At 42.7% G+C, this 20,689-nt stretch overlaps 1 protein-coding gene across 2 annotated transcripts in view; it reads right to left on the minus strand.

The window, feature by feature from the left end:
- Window positions 1-20,689, minus strand: part of LOC126262510 (lachesin-like) — a 971,377-nt gene that overhangs the window by 237,934 nt on the left and 712,754 nt on the right. For both annotated transcript variants that reach the window (XM_049959183.1, XM_049959182.1), the window contains exon 5: window positions 19,153-19,303. In XM_049959183.1, coding sequence (XP_049815140.1) covers window positions 19,153-19,303 — 151 coding nt within the window. The remainder of the gene's footprint in view (window positions 1-19,152; window positions 19,304-20,689) is intronic.

Consider the following 20,689-nt stretch of genomic DNA (forward strand, 5'->3'; position numbering starts at 1 on the left):
CCACGGCAAACTGGCTGACACTGACGGCGGCGGTGCACAAATGCTGCGCAGCTAGCGCCATTCGACGGCCAACACCGCGGTTCCTGGTGTGTCCGCTGTGCCGTGCGTGTGATCATTCCTTGTACAGCCCTCTCGCAGTGTCCGGAGCAAGTATGGTGGGTCTGACACACCGGTGTCGATGTGTTCTTTTTTCCATTTCCAGGAGTGTATTTCTGTTTGCTGATGACACCAGCTTGGTACTAAAGGATGTTGTGTGCAACATTGTCTCGGTTTCGAATAGTGCAGTTCATGACATAAGTTCTTGTCTTGTAGAAAATAAACTAAAGCTAAATCAGAGTAAGACTCACTTTTTACAGTTATAACACATAGTTCAACAAAGCCCGGCGTTATAATTTCACTGTATGGGCGTATTATTAGTGACACTGAACAGTTCGAATTTCTAGGTGTTCAGATAGTAAACTGTTGTGGAAAGCCCACGTTCAGGATCTTGTTGAAAGACTTAATGCTGCCATTTTTACTATTCGAACGGTATCTGAAGTAAGTGATACTTCGACACGAAAAGTAGTCTACTTTTCTTGTTTTCTTGTATTATATTTTGGGGTAATTGTCTCCAGTCTCAAAATATATTTTCGACTGAAGAACGCTAGGTTCAGGTAATAAGTGGTGGAAGTTGGCGAACCTCTGGTCAACGCATGTTCATCAGTCTGGGTACCCTGACACTAGCCTCTCAATATATATATATTCTTTACCTCATTTCTTGTTAAGAATATGAGCTTATTCCCAAGAATTAGCAGCTTTCACTCAGTTAATAGTAGGCAAAAATCCAATCTGCATTTGGATCGCACTTCCATGACTTGTGCAGAAAGTTGTGCAGCATAGTGCGTAGGGTAATCCGTTTTCAATATGCAACAACAAGAATTAATCTTAGCAGTAATCCACGCGCTTTCAAATCTAAACTGAAGAGTTTCCTCATGGGTCACTCCTTCTATTCTGTCAAGGATTTCTTTGAAAAATTAAGCTGATTCTATTGTTATATTGTTGACTGCGATTACATAAACTAGTTGCTTATCTTTCTTTGGTTTAGTAAACATTTTATTTTCTCTGTTATTACTTTTATTTTGTACTTTCAGGTAGTGAAGCTTCCATGACCTTGGAGATTTCCTTCTCATTTTGATATTTCGGAACTAGACGTGTAAAACTAATAAAATAAAATTATGAATTACCTCGAAGAGGATAGTGTGTTAATGCACGGTCAACACTGATTTAGAAAACGTTCTTGTGGAACACAACTACCTCTTTACTCACAGGAAGTGTTGAGCGTTATCGACAAATGATTTCATATTGATCCGTATTTCTACATTTTCAGAAGGCTTTTGACACCGTATCTCACACGAGGCTTGTAATCAAATTGTGTGCTTATTGAATATCATCTCATTTATGCGACTGGATTCATGATTTTCTGTCAGAGAGATCACAGTTCGTGGTAACTGGCGGAAAGTCATCGAGTAATACAGAAGTGATCTCTGGCGTTCCACAAGGTCGTATTATAGGCCCTCTGCGGTTCCTTATCTACGTAAACGGTTTAAGAGACAATTTCAGCAGCTTCTTACGTCGTTTTCAGACGATGCTTTCGTTTAGTGTCTAGTAAAGTCATCACAAGATCGAAACCAATTGCGAAACGATTTAGATAAGGTATCTGTTTGGTGCGAAAATTGGCAATTGACCCTAAATAATGAAAAGTGTGAGGCCACACATCAGTGCCAAAAGGAATCCGTTAAACATCGGTTACTCGAAAAATCAGTCAAATGCAAAAGCAATAAATTCAGCTAAATACCTAGGAATTACAATTAAGACGAACTTAAATATAAAAGAGCTCATAGAAAATGTTGTCGGGAGGACGAACCAATGACTGCGTAATATTGGTAAAACACTTAGCAGTAGCAATAGACCTATTAATGCGAATGCCTCGACCACGCTTGTCCATCTTCTTGGAGTGCTGCTGCGTGGTGTGGAATCTTTACCAGTTGGGATTAGCGGAGTACTACGAGAAAGTTCAAATAGGAACAGCACTTTTAGTATTATCGAAAAATGAGGGGAAGAGTGTCACGGATATGGTACAGTATTACCTGTGGACATCACTGAAGCAAAGGCTTATCTCGTTTAGGCGGGATCTTCACACAACATTTTAACCACCGGATTTCTCATCTGAATTCGAAAACGTTTTGTTGACGCCGATCTACATACGAAACAAAGATTATAATAAAATAAGCGAAATCAGACATCGCATGGAAAGATATACATGTTCGTTTATTCTGCGCGCTGTTTGAGAGCGGCATTATAGAGAATTATTATGAAGGTGGCTCGATGAACCCTCTACGAGGGTGATTTGCAGAGCATCCATGTAGATGTAGATCCTGAGTTGGCAGAGACGTCTTATTGAAGAAAATATTAAATTTTACATAACCTTCGTGCCTGCGTTACCTTAAGAGAGTACCATTGCCCGTGGTTTTTAACCTTTTAATTCAACGAATCACCGAGTGGTGAAGGTTCAGTGTTGTTGTTGTGGTCTTCAGTCCAGAGACTGGTTTGATGCAGCTCTCCATGCTACTCTATCCTGTGCTAGCTCCTTCATCTCCCAGTACTTACTGCAACCTACGTCCTTCTGAATCTGCTTAGTGTATTCATCTCTTGGTCTCCCTCTATGATTTTTACCCTCCACACTGCCCTCCAATGCTAAATTTGTGATCCCTTGATGCCTCAGAACATGTCCTACCAACCGGTCCCTTCTTCTTGTCAAGTTGTGCCATCTAATCTTCAGCATTCTTCTGTAGCACCACATTTCGAAAGCTTCTATTCTCTTCTTGTCCAAACTATTTATCGTACATGTTTCACTTCCATACATGGCTGCACTCCATAAAAATACTTTCAGGAACGACTTCCTGACACTTAAATCTATACTCGATGTTAACAAATTTCTCTTCTTCAGAAACGATTTTCTTTCCATTGCCAGTCTACATTTTATATCCTCTCTACTTCGACCATCATCAGTTATTTTGCTCCCCAAATAGCAAAACTCCTCTACTACTTTAAGTGTCTCATTTCCTAAGCTAATTCCCTCAGCATCACCCGACTTAGTTCGACTACATTCCATTATCCACGTTTTGCTTTTGTTGATGATCATCTTATATCCTCCTTTCAAGACACTGTCCATTCCATTCAACTGCTCATCCAAGTCCTTTGCTGTCTCTGAGAGAATTACAATGTCATCGGCGAACCTCAAAGTTTTTATTTCTTCTCCACGGATTTTAATACCTACTCCGAATTTTTCTTTTGTTTCCTTTACTGCTTGCTCAATATACAGATTGAATAACATCGGGGAGAAGCTACAACTCTGTCTCACTCCCTTCCCAACCACTGCTTCCCTTTCCTGTCCCCCGACTCTTATAACTGCTATCTGGTTTCTGCACAAATTGTAAATAGCCTTTCGCTCCCTGTATTTTACCCCTGCCACCTTTAGAATTTGAAAGAGAGTGTTCCAGTCAACATTGACAAAAGCTTTCTCTAAGGTTCGGTGCAATTTTAAATTACAATTGCGCAAGGTGGTTAAGCGATTAAGACACTGCTGGACTTGCATTGAGGTGGAATACCCAAATTTTAGTCCAGCTGCCTAATGTAAGGTTTCCTGAGCTGTCACTAACACCTTCAGCGAAGTCCAGGATAGCTTCTTCGAAAAGACTGCGACTGATTTCGCATCGCTCATTCTATAGCGGCCATAAAATAAACCGTCCGAGTCTTGATATGTCCAGAAGACCACGTACATTCTACCAGGAGGCTGAATTCGCACATATCTACTTAAGTACAGCTACAGGAAATGTTGATCACGGCCTGGTGCCCATATTTAGACTGTCTCGCTGGAGCTAGGCATAGGTGCATCGAATGTGAGCGCGTAATTGTAATTCTCCATGGATTTTAATACCTACTCCGAATTATTCTTTTGTTTCCTTTACTGCTTGCTCAAAATACAGATTGAATAACATCGGGGAGAGGCTACAACTCTGTCTTACTCCCTTCCCAACCACTGCTTCCCTTTCCTGTCCCTCGACTCTTATAACTGCCATCTGGTTTCTGCACAAATTGTAAATAGCCTTTCGCTCCCTGTATTTTACCCCTGCCACCTTTAGAATTTGAAAGAGAGTGTTCCAGTCAACATTGTCAAAAGCTTTCTCTAAGGTTCAGTGCAATTTTAAATTACAATTGCGCAAGGTGGTTAAGCGATTAAGACACTGCTGGACTTGCATTGAGGTGGAATACCCAAATTTTAGTCCAGCTACCTAATGTAAGGTTTCCTGAGCTGTCACTAACACCTTCAGCGAAGTCCAGGATAGCTTCTTCGAAAAGACTGCGACTGATTTCGCATCGCTCATTCTATAGCTGCAATAAAAAAAAAACGTCCGAGTCTTGATATGTCCAGAAGACCACGTACATTCTACCAGGAGGCTGAATTCGCACATATCTACTTAAGTACAGCTACAGGAAATGTTGATCACGGCCTGGTGCCCATATTTAGACTGTCTCGCTGGAGCTAGGCATAGGTGCATCGAATGTGAGCGCGTAATTGTAATTCTCCATGGATTTTAATACCTACTCCGAATTATTCTTTTGTTTCCTTTACTGCTTGCTCAAAATACAGATTGAATAACATCGGGGAGAGGCTACAACTCTGTCTTACTCCCTTCCCAACCACTGCTTCCCTTTCCTGTCCCTCGACTCTTATAACTGCCATCTGGTTTCTGCACAAATTGTAAATAGCCTTTCGCTCCCCGTATTTTACCCCTGCCACCTTTAGAATTTGAAAGAGAGTGTTCCAGTCAACATTGTCAAAAGCTTTCTCTAAGGTTCAGTGCAATTTTAAATTACAATTGCGCAAGGTGGTTAAGCGATTAAGACACTGCTGGACTTGCATTGAGGTGTAATACCCAAATTTTAGTCCAGATACCTAATGTAAGGTTTCCTGAGCTGTCACTAACACCTTCAGCGAAGTCCAGGATAACTTCTTCGAAAAGACTGCGACTGATTTCGCATCGCTCATTCTATAGCGGCCATAAAAAAAAAACTGTCCGAGTCTTGATATGTCCAGAAGACCACGTACATTCTACCAGGAGGCTGAATTCGCACATATCTACTTAAGTACAGCTGAAGGAAATGTTGATCACGGCCTGGTGCCCATATTTAGACTGTCTCGCTGGAGCTAGGCATAGGTGCATCGAATGTGAGCGCGTAATTGTAATCGCAGTCACAAGACAGAACTCTGAAAGCCGGGACTATGTCTACGTTTATGGCTAAGTTAGGTGGCCGGAAGTCGCTTTGCTAAACGTCATGCCTATAGTAATCGCGCTCATACGGAAGGGGGGCTGGTGAAACATTTACGAAACTTGTTCCGTATGCGATCACACTAATTTAGGTTCTCCACATCGATGCTTCCTTCGGCAAGGACATCACCGACTCCTTCTACACTCCTGGAAATGGAAAAAAGAACACATTGACACCGGTGTGTCAGACCCACCATACTTGCTCCGGACACTGCGAGAGGGCTGTACAAGCAATGATCACACGCACGGCACAGCGGACACACCAGGAACCGCGGTGTTGGCCGTCGAATGGCGCTAGCTGCGCAGCATTTGTGCACCGCCGCCGTCAGTGTCAGCCAGTTTGCCGTGGCATACGGAGCTCCATCGCAGTCTTTAACACTGGTAGCATGCCGCGACAGCGTGGACGTGAACCGTATGTGCAGTTGACGGACTTTGAGCGAGGGCGTATAGTGGGCATGCGGGACGCCGGGTGGACGTACCGCCGAATTGCTCAACACGTGGGGCGTGAGGTCTCCACAGTACATCGATGTTGTCGCCAGTGGTCGGCGGAAGGTGCACGTGCCCGTCGACCTGGGACCGGACCGCAGTGCCGTAGGGGACCGCACCGCCACTTCCCAGCAAATTAGTGACACTGTTGCTCCTGGGGTATCGGCGAGGACCATTCGCAACCGCTCCATGAAGCTGGGCTACGGTCCCGCACACCGTTAGGCCGTCTTCCGCTCACGCCCCAACATCGTGCAGCCCGCCTCCAGTGGTGTCGCGACAGGCGTGGATGGAGGGACGAATGGAGACGTGTCGTCTTCAGCGATGAGAGTCGCTTCTGCCTTGGTGCCAATGATGGTCGTATGCGTGTTTGGCGCCGTGCAGGTGAGCGCCGCAATCAGGACTGCATACGACCGAGGCACACAGGGCCTACACCCGGCATCATGGTGTGGGGAGCGATCTCCTACACTGGCCGTACACCACTGGTGATCGTCGAGGGGACACTGAATAGTGCACGGTACATCCAAACCGTCATCGAACCCATCGTTCTACCATTCCTAGACCGGCAAGGGAACTTGCTGTTCCAACAGGACAATGCACGTCCGCATGTATCCCGTGCCACCCAACGTGCTCTAGAAGGTGTAAGTCAACTACCCTGGCCAGCAAGATCTCCGGATCTGTCCCCCATTGAGCATGTTTGGGACTGGATGAAGCGTCGTCTCACGCGGTCTGCACGTCCAGCACGAACGCTGGTCCAACTGAGGCGCCAGGTGGAAATGGCATGGCAAGCCGTTCCACAGGACTACATGCAGCATCTCTACGATCGTCTCCATGGGAGAATAGCAGCCTGCATTGCTGCGAAAGGTGGATATACACTGTACTAGTGCCGACATTGTGCATGCTCTGTTGCCTGTGTCTATGTGCCTGTGGTTCTGTCAGTGTGATCATGTGATGTATCTGACCCCAGGAATGTGTCAATAAAGTTTCCCCTTCCTGGGACAATGAATTCACGGTGTTCTTATTTCAATTTCCAGGAGTGTATTATACTACAGTTGAGCTGGTGCTATATCATAAGACCGATAAAAACTGATTTCCAATAAGACATGGGCAGAAAACTTTAGTGACAAGAATGGAAACTGAACAAAGAACGTATAAGGTTGTATGAAAAATGTAGTGCATTTAACTGTCGACTAAAACATGATGACATGAATCAAGTAATTCACACTTGTCTGTAAAACTGTATGCGGACATGAGATGTGACGATATCGACTCAGCTGCAGATAAAGCTAAAACGAAGATTCAATTTATCAGCAGGATACTAGGTGCCTACGGTTGGCCTGCAAAAGAGATTGTTTGATGCTTACTGGAACACTGCCCAAAAGCCTGGGCTCTGAAAGACAAACAGCGAACTCGATGATGTTCAGAGAAGGGCGGTGGCACTGATCATACGTTTGTTCCCATCCCGAGCGCGTAAAGGAACTTCTAAGAAAAATTCAACCAACAGGCCCTCCAGAAAAGACTTCTAATATCTCCTGAAAACTTTCCTAGTAAATCCCCCCCCCCCACAAAAAAATAAATAAAAGAAATAAAAAAAATAATTTGTTGTGAAAGAGTAGCTTTAAATGTAGGTTTAGGGTCTACTGTTGACGAGTCAAACTCTAAGATTTTATTATCCCATGGCAGGATTCGGAGGAACAACAAGGTGATTAAAGGAAACGTGAGGAGCTTCGAGACTGAGGCGAAAAGTTGTCTCCCTTTCGATACAACCAAGACAGTTAGCACGAAAATTATTTTTATTATAAGTATATTATCATCCTTTCTTGTCGTCGTGCAGAACCCCAGCTTAACAATGAAGAAGCTACAATACATTGTCAGCACGTTTCCCATTCGCATGAGTACAGTGAGGAACACTCTTAACTGGTAGTGAAGAATGTGTTCCAGTTACATTAATGTATTTTTTCACACACAAAAATAACATAATAAAAAGTTATAAATAATATTTACTGAGTTCGTTTCTTGTTTCCACTAAGTTACAGATGTAGCAGATTTACCACAATACGTGAATGGTTCGTTGAACATCTAGATGGTTATACCGCCGTACGAAACACAAAATTAAAACAGTTGCGTAAGACACTGTTGCAGTATACGGATAAAATTTCCGCTGCAAGTCATTTAGGTCCATAATTTATAAGACAATTTCCTGTTCCCAGGTGGTAACTCCTTGTTATAACGTGTTATATTCATTTGCAACGATTTTTCTGCTTTACGAGCCATAACAGCAGCCAGTCTCTTCAAAAAACAGAACTTCTCTCTGTGTTTATTTTCACGCTTTTGTGTGAAGTTTTAAATTTATTTCAAAATATAAGGTAGGAGCATAAATAAGAGATGATGAGCTAACGCAAAACATCAGCATGTGAAGTCTGATAACTTTTGCTACATTTGCGAACAAGTTACCCTGAAATCGCAAATGTGGCAAATAACGCAGTGTATTAGTGAGGCGTACAGATTGTACTTTGGCTGTGAAATCGGGAACCAGGACAAGCCTTGGACTCTTCATGTATGTTGCATATCTTGCGTCTAGAGTCTTCATTCGTGATTGAATCGCAAAAATTCTTCCACGGGCTTTGTTACACCAATGATCTGGCGGGAACATCAAACCACGTGAATGATTGTTACTTTTGAATGACAAATCAATCAACTCATGGTATTTCCTAGAAGATAAAGTCTTCCATGACGTATCGTAGCATACCGCCGGCCATGCGACAAGTCCGTTATGGAATCTGACTGCCTGTCCCTGTCCCACCTCATAGAAGTAGTGACGAGGGCGGTAGTGAAAGTAATGCTGCACCATCGCCTTCAAAATGCAGTTCTTTGAAAGATCCTGATTCTTTGTGTAACGATGAGTGTACGGACATTCACAAAATAACACTGTGTGAACGTAGTGACATAGAGGGAGATCCGGAATCGCCGAAAGGTAAGGCTGAACTGTCGGCGTCAAAACTACAGAAATAGAATTGTCTTGATAAGACGGTAAATGTGACTGCGTCCCCTGACCATGCCATTCCTTCCACTATACAAAAACGAAAAGAAGTTGGTATTTTGTAGTGATGTACAGGGACTAATGGCAGCTGTGGGCACTGACTACAAAAGTTATCAGTGGAGTTTGTTCATTGATGCTTCCAGAGTAAGTCTGAAGTGTGTGCTACTGCATGATGTGATTAGATACGCACCATAAGTGAAAGAAACATTTGATAAAATGAAACAGTTTTTATTATTGAACAACGGTAAGCTTAAATGGCAGACTTCCGGGGAACTGAAAGTCATCGGCCTAGTCCAAATTCCGTTGTTTTCTGTGCCTCTATATATCCGCGCCAAAGCTCGTCATTGTAAAAATAAATAGTGGTCTAAGCGTCAGTCATTTGAACCAGGAACCCACAACGTTATTCAGGAAGCACTTGTTTAATCTAGGAACATAGTTCTCCCTCTTCTTCATGTAAAATTAGTTCTAATGAAAATCTTCATTACTGGCCACGTACAAAGCTGGGGAAGCATTTGTCTACTTATGTTAACTTAAAAACAAGAGCTAATCTGGTATTTTCATTAACATTTTCGTTATCAGCACACCCGGAAACAGTAAGATCAGTTGTTTTTATGCCAGTTACAGAAAAAAGTAAGATTCTATTGGTTGCATTTTCCTTTTTTACTTTATTAAAATTTTATACATAACAGAGACAAACATCTCAGGTTTGCTCCCCGACCGCTAATCACTTCACTACCATACAATGGTAGTGAGATTCTCAGAAATTTCTTTTTCAAAATAATACCGTTATTTGATGTCATTAGACACCTTTTGGGAAGGAATACTGAACAACAAATCCAGCGGGGAAATCTCTGAGAGCTATCACTGTGGGATTATTCCTCGAATAGTGCAGGTTCGTGCAAGCAGCCTCGTGGTTTGGGATCATTAATCCGCGTGAAAGGCACACATGATTAGCTTAGTTGCAGATCCATCACTCTAGGTTAATCCATACGTTCACTTGATTGTTATCAACGGAAGGTTCAAAAGGTTCAAATGGCTCTGAGCACTATGGGACTTAACATCTATGGTCATCAGTCCCCTAGAACTACTTAAACCTAACTAACCTAAGGACATCACACAACACCCAGTCATCAACGGAAGGTACCTACCTTTTAGCAATGTTATGTGCATTGACATGCTGTTAGGATCGATAAAAGACAGGAATATTATTTGAATCTTCAAAATATTTCGCTGGGTCCAAGATACCCATCCTCATTCCACTAATCAGGTTAATCCTTCGCTGAGAACACTTTTGAGCTATGGGGATTACTGCAATCACCTTGCTCCAAAATCAGATTGAGATCTTTAATAGCCTCAGTGAGCCACATCCACGACATTCGGTTACTATGTCTGACCCAGACTACTTTTTTTATCCACCGTCAGGTCGTCATAAAAAGTGAGTAGGCTGTCTAGAAACGTTGTGCCATATTAAAACCGTGGTCCGTTAACACTCTGCTGAAGAGTGAAAGAATCATTCTGGTAAACCGCCAGTGCGATTAAATCATCGTAATAATTAATAGTGACATTTCAAAAGTCATATATATGCTGCACCCAGGTAGTGCAATGAGACTGGAAGTGTATAAATTTACAGAAGTTTCACTTGCATTCGGTAGTGTATTTATTGTAAGGTGGTTATATGAGGAAAAAGGAAAGAGTACATTAAGTGCATATCATATGCGAACTGCTTACAATACCCCTGTCCACAAGGCTAGGCGTGTACCACGTGCACTTCCCAACAGGCATCGCCTTCCATTATTGACACCGTAGAGCTAGAACACATCTGCGTAACGAGCTCTAACGACCGACATCTGGCTAAAATCGCCCTCACAAACAGGGAAGCGACACAGCGTCAGTCATACAACATTCGCCCTAAATGAGGGACATATGCGAGGCGGTCGATTGGACACGAGCAGCGGCACTTGGCGGAGATGGGAAATGGCAGCACAAAATGGACGAACTGTCTCCCTAAAGTCGGCAAACATGGACATTTGATGTTGTAGGGTGTCCCTAACAGAATTTGCTGTTTCGATCGGCATTAATAATATCCATACAGGAAACAAACTATCGAAGAACGATGAGCCAACTTCTAAAAGAATTTATCTATATGCGGCAAACTTTGGCAATACGGAACCGCAGTGGTGTGACATAAAACGACAGTAATTGTCATTTAGTCACCGAAAAAAAAAATTATTGCACCGGAAAAAAACTATCCACTGGTATATATTCTATATTAAATGGTCTCGATAGAGTTCTCTCGTAAATTCATTGCAAAAATCCGAGAGTACGACAATATCCACCATTGCATTCGTGAAGAAAGCAACTGATTGCTAAACATGTAACGGAGAAGCACACTGGTACACGATGTACTCCACCATTCGTCAGACAGTATAAGATGGCTTGCAAAGCCATGTTGGCACAACATGGAGCTGTCCCTGTGTCACAGTCTCTCTCTCTCTCTCTCTCTCTCTCTTTCTCTCTTTCTCTCTCTCTCAATTACCACCGCACCACACGGCCCCCGACTCACCCCCATTACCAACATTCAATCTTATACAGGTGGTCCCTTATTTCAGGAAAAATATACTAATCAGCAATCACTGGATAATAAGATTTTGAACATGGTTGCGCTTCGGTCACTGTGCATACAAGAGCTTCAAAGGATTGAAAATAACAGCCACGCGGCTGCAAAATGTATTAAACTTCTACCACGGTTTCGAACGTTTCAAAACTGTTTTCTTCATAAGGTATTGTACGCAGAATCACATGTTATCTAGATTTGATGTGGGAGTCGTTGACCCTGTCTGCTAATGAGTAAATCGTTATGCTAAACTCTGACTTATTTTGTGCTGGCGAATGGACATAGCTTTTCTAGCATCTTGAATGAGTACCGGGTGATAATAATTAAACTTTCAAACCATTGCAAAAATAACAACACTAGTCATAATGACGTCAAACTGCCGCGGAATATTATCGGAGAAGGAGTAAAACGTATGACAGAAGAAAAATATACAGTTACAAAATGCCGGCCGTTGCGGCCGAGCGGTTGTAGGCGCTTCAGTCCGTAATCGCGCTTCTGCTACGGTCGCAGGTTCGAATCCTGCCTTGGGCATGGATGTGTGTGCTGTCCTTAGGTTAGTTAGGTTTAAGTAGTTCTAAGTCTAGGAGACTGATGACCTCAGATGGTAAATCCCATAGTGTTCAGAGCCATTTGATCCATTTCTGAGCTACAAAAAGTAGCAATAGATGGCGCCGTAAGCATCATAATCTAATAGTGGCCTCCTACAGGGGTTTTCAATTACGTATTCTGACACATACAGCGCCATCTCAATTTTCACTCTATTTTTTTTTTCTTCTGCCATACGTTTTCCGCCTTCCCCTATAATATTCCGTTGCAATTTGACGTCATTCTGAGCAGTGGTGTTATTTCTAGAGCATTTTGAAAGTTTAATTATTATCACCCTGTATACAGGGTGGTCCATCAATCGTGACCGGGCCAAACATCTCACGAAATAAGCGTCAAACGAAAAAACTACAAACACGAAACTTGTCTAGCTTGAAGGGGGAAACCAGATGGCGCTATAGTTGGCCCGCTAGATGGCGTTGCCATAGGTCAAACGGATATCAACAGCGTTTTTTTTTAATAGGAACCCCCATTTATTATTACATATTCGTGTAGTACATAAAGAAATATGAATGTTTTAGTTGGACCACATTTTTCGCTTTGAGATAGATGGCGCTCTAATAGTCACAAACATATGGCTCACAATTTTAGAAGAACAGTTGGTAACAGGTAGGTTGTTTAAATTCAAATACAGAACGTAGTTACGTTTGAACATTTTATTTCAGTTGTTCCAATGTGATACATGTAGCTTTGTGACCTTATCATTTCGGAGAACGAATGCTGTTACAGCGTGATTACCTGTAAATACCACATTAATACAAGAAATGCTTAAAATGATGTCCCCCAACCTCAATGAATTTAGCAATACGTCTAACGACATTCCTCTCAACAGCAAGCAATTCGCCTTCCGTGATATTCGTACATGCATTGACAAAGCGCTGACGCATGTTGTCAGGCGTTGTTGGTGGTTCACGATAGCAAATATCCTTCAACTTTCCCCACAGAAGGAAATCCGGGGACGTCAGATCCGGTGAGCGTGCGGGCCATGGCATGGTACTTCGACGACCAATCCACCTGTCATGAAGTATGCTATTCAATACCGCTACAGCCGCACGCGAGCTATGTGCCGGACATCCATCAAGTTGGAAGTACATCGCCATTCTGTCACGCAGTGAAACATCTTTTAGTAACATCGGTAGAACATTACATAGGAAATCAGCATACATTGCACCATTTAGATTGCCATCGATAAAATGGGGGCCAATTGTCCCTCCTCCCATAATGCCGGACCATACATTAACCAGCCAAGGTCGCTGATGTTCCACTTATCGCAGCCATCGTGGATTTTCCGTTGCCCAATAGTGCATATTATGCCGGTTAACGTAACCGATGTTGGTGTATGGCGCTTCGTCGCTAAATAGAACGCGTGCTAAGAATCTGTCATCGTCCCGTAATTTCTCTTGTGCTCAATGGCAGAACTGTACACGACGTTCAAAGTCGTCACCATGCAATTCCTGTTGCAGAGAAATGTGGTAAAGATGTAATCGATGTTGATGTAGCATTCTCAACACCGACGTTTTTGAGATTCCCGATTCTCGTGCGATTTGTCTGCTACTGATGTGTGGATTAGCCGCGACAGCAGCTACAACACCTACTTGGGCATCATCATTTGTTGCAGGTCGTGGTTGACGTTTCACATGTGGCTGAATCACTTCTTCCTTAAATAACGTAACTATCCGGCGAACGGTCCGGACACTTGGATGATGTCGTCCAGGATACCGAGCAGCATGCATAGTACATGCCCGTTGGGCATTTTGATCACAATAGTCATTCATCAACACGAAATCGATCTTTTCCGCAATTGGTAAACGGTCCATTTTAACACGGGTAATGTATCACCAAGCAAATACCGTCCGCACTGGAGGAATGTTACGGGATACCACGTAGTTATACGTTTGTGACTATTACAGCGCCATCTATCACATAGCGAAAGAAGTGGTCCAACTAAAACATTAATATTTCTTTACGTACTACACGAATTTGTATTAAAAAATGAGGGTTCCTATTTTAAAAAACGCAGTTGATATCCGTTTGTCCTGTGGCAGCGCCATCTAGTGGGCCAAACATAGCGCCATCCGGTTTCCCCCTTCAAGCTAGACGAGTTTCCGTCTTTGTAGTTTTTTCCTGTAATGCCTGTTTCGTGAGATATTTGGCCCAGTCACTATCAATGTATACCTTGGGGATTTTGCTACCACTTTTGTGAGGCACTTCACTACTGTAAGAACATGAAACATCTACAACCGTCTTTATGAACTCATTTATTTCTTAAGTTATATTTCTGTCTGTATTTTAATTGGTAGTCGTAGGACAACCGCACGTTTATTTGAGATTACTTTCTTGAATGCGTATTATTCATATGAATTCTCTGCTGTTGTGCACATCACTTTCTGATGGTAGAATAGAACCATTTTCTTATTCAGTCATTTATCATATGAAGGAAGAGGGGGTAAGAAGAGTTTTTGTACGTCCATCGTTGTTACTGGATGTGTGGGGGACCACTTGTCATTCACTACTGTAAGAACATGAAACATCTACAACCGTCTTTATAAAATTTATTGTGTGGCTACCAATTTCGGCGCTTCAGTGCACCATCTTCAGGTCTAAGCTGATGTTGAAGGCGTTAACACCATCCGTATACACGACGTACCAGTGGCCAACATAATTGGTTGAAAATGGTTCAAATGGCTCTGAGCACTATGAGACTTAACTTCTGAGGTCATCAGTCCCCTAGAACTTAGAACTACTTAAACCTAACTAACCTAAGGACATCACACACGTCCATGCCCGAGGCAGGATTCGAACCTGCGACCACAGCGGTCGCGCGGTTCCAGACTGAAGCGCCTAGAACCGCTAGGCTTCACCGGCCAGCAAACGTAACTGGTTTACGCAGACTACCTGTACCTGTGATGTCTCTCCTTCAACTGTCAACTCAACCGTGATGGTCGGAGAGAACATCACAGTTACGGGTAGTCTGCGTAATCAAGTTATGTTGGCCACTAGTGATCGTGTATACGGGTACTGTTAACCCCTTCATCATCAGCTAAGGCCTGAAGATGGTGCACTGAAGCGTCGAAACCGGTGGCCATACAATAAATGACATTCATAAGAAGGGCTGTACGTGATTCATGTTCTTACAAGGGTAAGAAGAGGCAGCGAGAGCAGATGGCCGCCGTGTAAGGCGGGTAATTTGTGTAGAGAGGCGCGTCGCAGGCCTCGCCGCCCGCCTATCGACCGGGGCTAATTCGGAGACTTTGTAACTCGCACAGTCTTCGGCAGCGCGGCGTAGCAAGGCGGCGTGAGCGCCGACGTTGATGGATGCTTCATTCTTCGCAGCACCGAGGAGAAAAATTACTCGCTGCTAGATTAATGCGACCTCTCGCTCGTGGCGCCTGTTCCAGAAAGTACGGATTTCGCCACCTCCAGTGTGTCAACGTTTTCGTTACACACTCACCTTATTCGTATTCCAATGAAATTAACTGTATAAAACCGCACAGAGCTTCTGTTAGAAAATCTACTTACTACAGAAAATCAGTACATAAGATAAACATAAGTGTGCAATAAGCGTGCCGCTAAAACTCAGAAAGGAGTCCGAGTACGATCAAGGGAGTTCTTTGGTGTGGTAGCCCTCTGTCCCCCATCCATGAAGAAGGTTCCCGTTTTTACCTGAATGGCGTGCTTCTGAAGGTATAAGGGCTGAGAAGTTTCACCCTCTACATTTCACAACATTCGAGAACATTTCAGAACATTCGAGAGTATCCGAGAGCATTTCACAGCATTCCAGAATGTTTCAGAATGTTCCACGACGATCCGAGATGTTCTAGAATGTTCAGAAATAGTCTGGAACATTCGGGAAGATTCCAGAATGTTCTTGAACATCTCGGAACGTCCCAGAACATCCAAAATCATTGTGGTACATTCCAGAACACTCTCGAATGTTCTAAAATGTCCTGGAAAATTGTGGACCATTCAAAGCCTTTTTGGTATGGTTTGGAATTCGCCACTGGTGGAGCAACCCATTGGTAGGAGCATATAGTACATTAAGCATGACCCGTCGTGGATTCGAACAAAAGGAACCGAAAAACAAACGTCGAAGGGCGAGCAGTCAAAGTGGTACAGTGACTGAATATAAGTTGAAAATAAAGTGCGAAAAGTGTATGAAGTGTACCTGTTAATAAAGAGTTGACTTGATTTACATTTTAGATGATGCACAAGCGTAAAAGAGGAGAGGAGTAATCCATGAATGTTATACATATAATGTGTGTTTGTGTGCGTGGGGTGGAGGGGGGGGGCATTTTCTACACCTCTCCATATACCTTATTGTCAGGTGACAATCACTGTAGGGTAAGAACCTCACTATGAAAGGGGAGGGACGGTGGCAGTAAGAAGGAAGTGTAGCCCGTGACACAGGAATTCCCAGACTTTATTCATCCACTATTTGAGAAAGAGAGCACTTAGCGAGTTGCATTATTTCAACCCTTTACGAAAAAATTTCCCGCTGATAACCCCTATGACATAGTGAATGGAAATATGTTCATCTCTTTCTATCTTTCCGCTTTTCATGGGCTAAATCCACACCTGAGGCATGACGTTATTGTTTATTAATTCCTTACTACTAACTGCATGCACGACACATTTTACAGACAGTGTTCACATATACCACTGAATGTACGTGCAAAATCACATCATTTTAATATACGTAGTTCAGGAGCTATGAGGTCATAAACAATCAGGTCCATGAAAAAATGCCGTATCATCGATGACGTTTAAATTTATTACTTCATTGTTACTAATTTTTTCCGCAATGAATTTTGCAGACAGTGTGCACATGTGCTGCTGTATGTACTTACAATATTATATCGTCCTACGACACACAGTTCAGAAGATACAACGCCATAAACAGTGAGGGTGTGAAAAACTGCCGCATTGTGCATGACGTTTAAATTTATTGCTTTGTTGCTACTCGCTCCATTAGCAGCACATTTTTCAGAGAGTATCTGCATAGGCCGCTGAACGTTCCTATAAAATTATATCATTGCACAACACATACTTCAAGCCAGATACTGCGTGGTAAGGGTGTGGATGGATGCACAGCTGTAAATAAAGGTGCTGACAACGTCGGTTTTCTGCGCTAGTATACCATAAAACAAAACACTAAAAAGAAGACGCACCATGCAGGAATCATCCGAATGTTACGGAAATCTATAAAGGTACATTTAAAGACAAACAAAGGACTACTACAATTTCAGAAAAATGGATGATTTATGCAAGAATTGGTTGCGTCGCCAGATCGGGGCTCAGTTGGAACCGGGACTCGTCACTGGAAACAATTTTACCCCAGTCAATGAAATTCTAGACCTAAAACGAGTCTGTATACACCCCGGACAGCTGTGGGACACCAACCTGAATGTCGCCCACCAAACGGCCCGATAGCCGGAAGTGACGGTGTGTGGTGACATTTGTTTTCATAGCTTGACTTCTTTGGTTTTCATCCGCGACACCCTTACAGGACAACGGTACGCCCAGTTTTGTAGTTTTGTTGCGAATGCGTTATTGACTAGCTCACTATGTGAGGCTCTTTGTCTTGAATAAATCATCCAATTTTTCTGAAATTGTAATCATTTGTTTGTCTCTACATGTACATCAAATCTAGCGATCTCTGTCCCATTTGGTTAATTCCTTCGGGGTACGTCACTTTTTTTTTGTCTTAGAGTATATTTAGGTCGCTTGTACTGGGTTAACCAGAACTACGCCGATGTCGAAGGTCACAGCACGGAGCAAGACAAGGAAAAAATCTAGTAAACGTGGGCTCTAGAATCCATACCTTGAGGTATAAGAGCACTACTTCATCTTCAGTATTGTGTGACATATCTTTCTGCTTGTAAGCTCTTTGCTTTCAATACGTTGGGACGACGTACTGCGGAACTAAACAAGAAAATAATGTCCAGTAAACATGATCCCTAAAATGCATACTTTACGAGCTATGAGCACTTGTTTAACTTCATGTCTTGTCTACCGGACTTTCTTTCTTGTTGTGGCCCATACTATCACCTCTCAAAATACGGAAAGCAAATACCTTCCAGTAGAAGAAATGTGTCTCACAGTACACGAAGACGATAGTGCTTGTAGCTCTTATGGTACGCACCTTACAGCTCATGTGTAGCAGACACTTTTTATTTCTTAACTTACTGTTTTGTTCAGACTGCCATCTCTGAAAGTTTGTCGGTGGATTTCTCGTTCACCGTCTAAATTTCTACAGTACGTTTATATCTTCAGTAGCTCATGTTTTATCATTACATCTTATTTTAATATACACATTTTCGTGGAGAAACTATACGAGTGTTTAGCTTGCTTTGTCAATAAAATACAATCGACTTTGATAAACTGGGCCTGTCCACAGGCGTCGACAATGGAAGGGAGGAGAGGTCACTTGTTACCCGCCATCCTCTCCCGGATTCTGTAGTACAGAGCTTCTATTTATTACAGAACACGGGTACACTTTTAAGAAGTGAGTGGGTAACCATCAGAACTGTGGTAAGAAAAAAGTTTTTTGTGTGAGATGTAAAATTTTGTTCTTGTGACATGACGCAGCTCGAAACTGGCCGACTCGTTTGTATCAATTCGCCAATTTTATTGTCTAATCCCAGCCTCCCTGCATAACATTATTCGCAGTTAGGAAAATAGAAATTGCTTCATTCTATAATTAAATGTTTTTCATTTTCCTGTCACACGATTGGTGGTATAATAAAGTGAAGAGTCTCGCTCAAATTCTTTTTTCCTAACAAATTATACGACTGCCTTCCCCATAGTCCCATTAACGTTGGAAAGTTTAAGTATCTTCGGGCATAACGCATCTGGTAAGCAGAATAGACTGTGAAAACTCATAGTAACTGAAGACAACAGCACCTCCCTGAAAAGATATTTTGGGTTCGAGCGGAGGGATGCGGCACATAAGGTGAAGCAACGCCTACTAATCGCATTTGGATGTAGAGGTTTCCATAATGGGTACAAACTGCCTGGTGGAAAGCAGCTGTGTCGGTACTTACAGAGGACATCCAGCGTCATGTCGACGGTGACAGGGTCGCCGACCCCGTTGTTGGCCGTACACTGGTACACGCCCGCTTGGTGCCGGTCGATTTTCTCCAGCGTGATGCTGAAGCCCTCAACGGACTTTTCTCCTGTCGGCAGGGTGTTATCCTGCAACAGTGAAGTCGAGTAATACAATGAGAATTCACAGGCAATCTCGAGCTCATGATACTTTAGAGTACATGTTCTTATAGATATATACACATTACGCTATGTAAAAAAAGAATGAAGTCCACCAATACTCTCTCAGTCAGAGGATGGTTGTACGCCTATATGAAACTTGGTGACTGCCTACAACAGTGCGCCGCAGTGGGGTTCGAACCTCAAACTTTCCACTTCACATGACGACTCTTGCGAGAAGAACACGGCAAGTGTCATCATAACCTGATATCGCAGAAACTTCGCTCAGTGGAAGAGGGATCAAAATAAGACAACACTTGTCCGGATTATCCGGCAGACACTCGACCGTCTCTGAGCAAGGGCAGTCGGACCTTTCAAGGTACTGTAGGTGCCCTTTAGCGCAGAGCAAAATCAAGCGTATCAGTGGCACCGCGACTAGCGACCTCACACTTTTTATTTTTCTATGTTTTTCTTTTGTGTACCCATGTCCATATACTACGGTCGCAGGTTCGAATCCTGCCTCGGGCATGGATGTGTGTGATGTCCTTAGGTTAGTTAGGTTAAAGCAGTTCTAAGTTCTAGGGGACTGATGACCATAGATGTTAAGTCCCATAGTGCTCAGAGCCATTCGAACCATTTTGAACCATGTCCATAGAAGATTACTACACGAATGTGTTAAACAATATATGAATACATCAAAACTACATGAAGAATAAACATAAGAATAAAATATAAAAATTAATATTCGAATTGATATAAGAATGAAATATAAGAAAAAGAAAATGTAAAAAGATTGTAACCGTTGAAATCACTGTCCGCATGAATAATATATAATAAATGTCTGAAACATACTCTGAAACAAAGTTCTAGTTTTACAATTAATATAGTGCCCTTGTATCCGCTAACTTGATAACAAACGTAACTGTGTTAACCTTCTGCTGACATCGGTAGATAAATGAAAAAAATAAAATTTAAAAAAAACAATAATCGGATTTGGAATATGGACGCTAGCTAAAGTATCACCGCTTCGGATGAAGTAGCGCTAAATGTCATTGAAAGCATCTCTAAAACTTTGAGCGTCGTTTTCACAGAAGCGATAGAGTATCTACGGATAGGCCAAGATAGGTGATCGGTTATTTTGACCCCCCCCCCCCCTTCGACTGGGCGAAGTTTCTGGGAGATCGGGTTACGGCACTTGCGGTGTTCTCCTCGTTAGCTACCTAGCCAAACTTCGCCTCCTATATGACAGCCTCATTCTCTCAGTATATCTCTCCCAGTTTAGAGCTTCCTGGAAGTGCGGAGGCCCAGTTCATGACGTTATGAAAAAGAATTGTGGTGCATGGAAGAAAGTAAGTGAGATACATTTTTGGACTTCAA

This window comes from Schistocerca nitens, chromosome 6, assembly GCF_023898315.1.
Source record: "Schistocerca nitens isolate TAMUIC-IGC-003100 chromosome 6, iqSchNite1.1, whole genome shotgun sequence".
NCBI lineage: Eukaryota > Metazoa > Arthropoda > Insecta > Orthoptera > Acrididae > Schistocerca > Schistocerca nitens.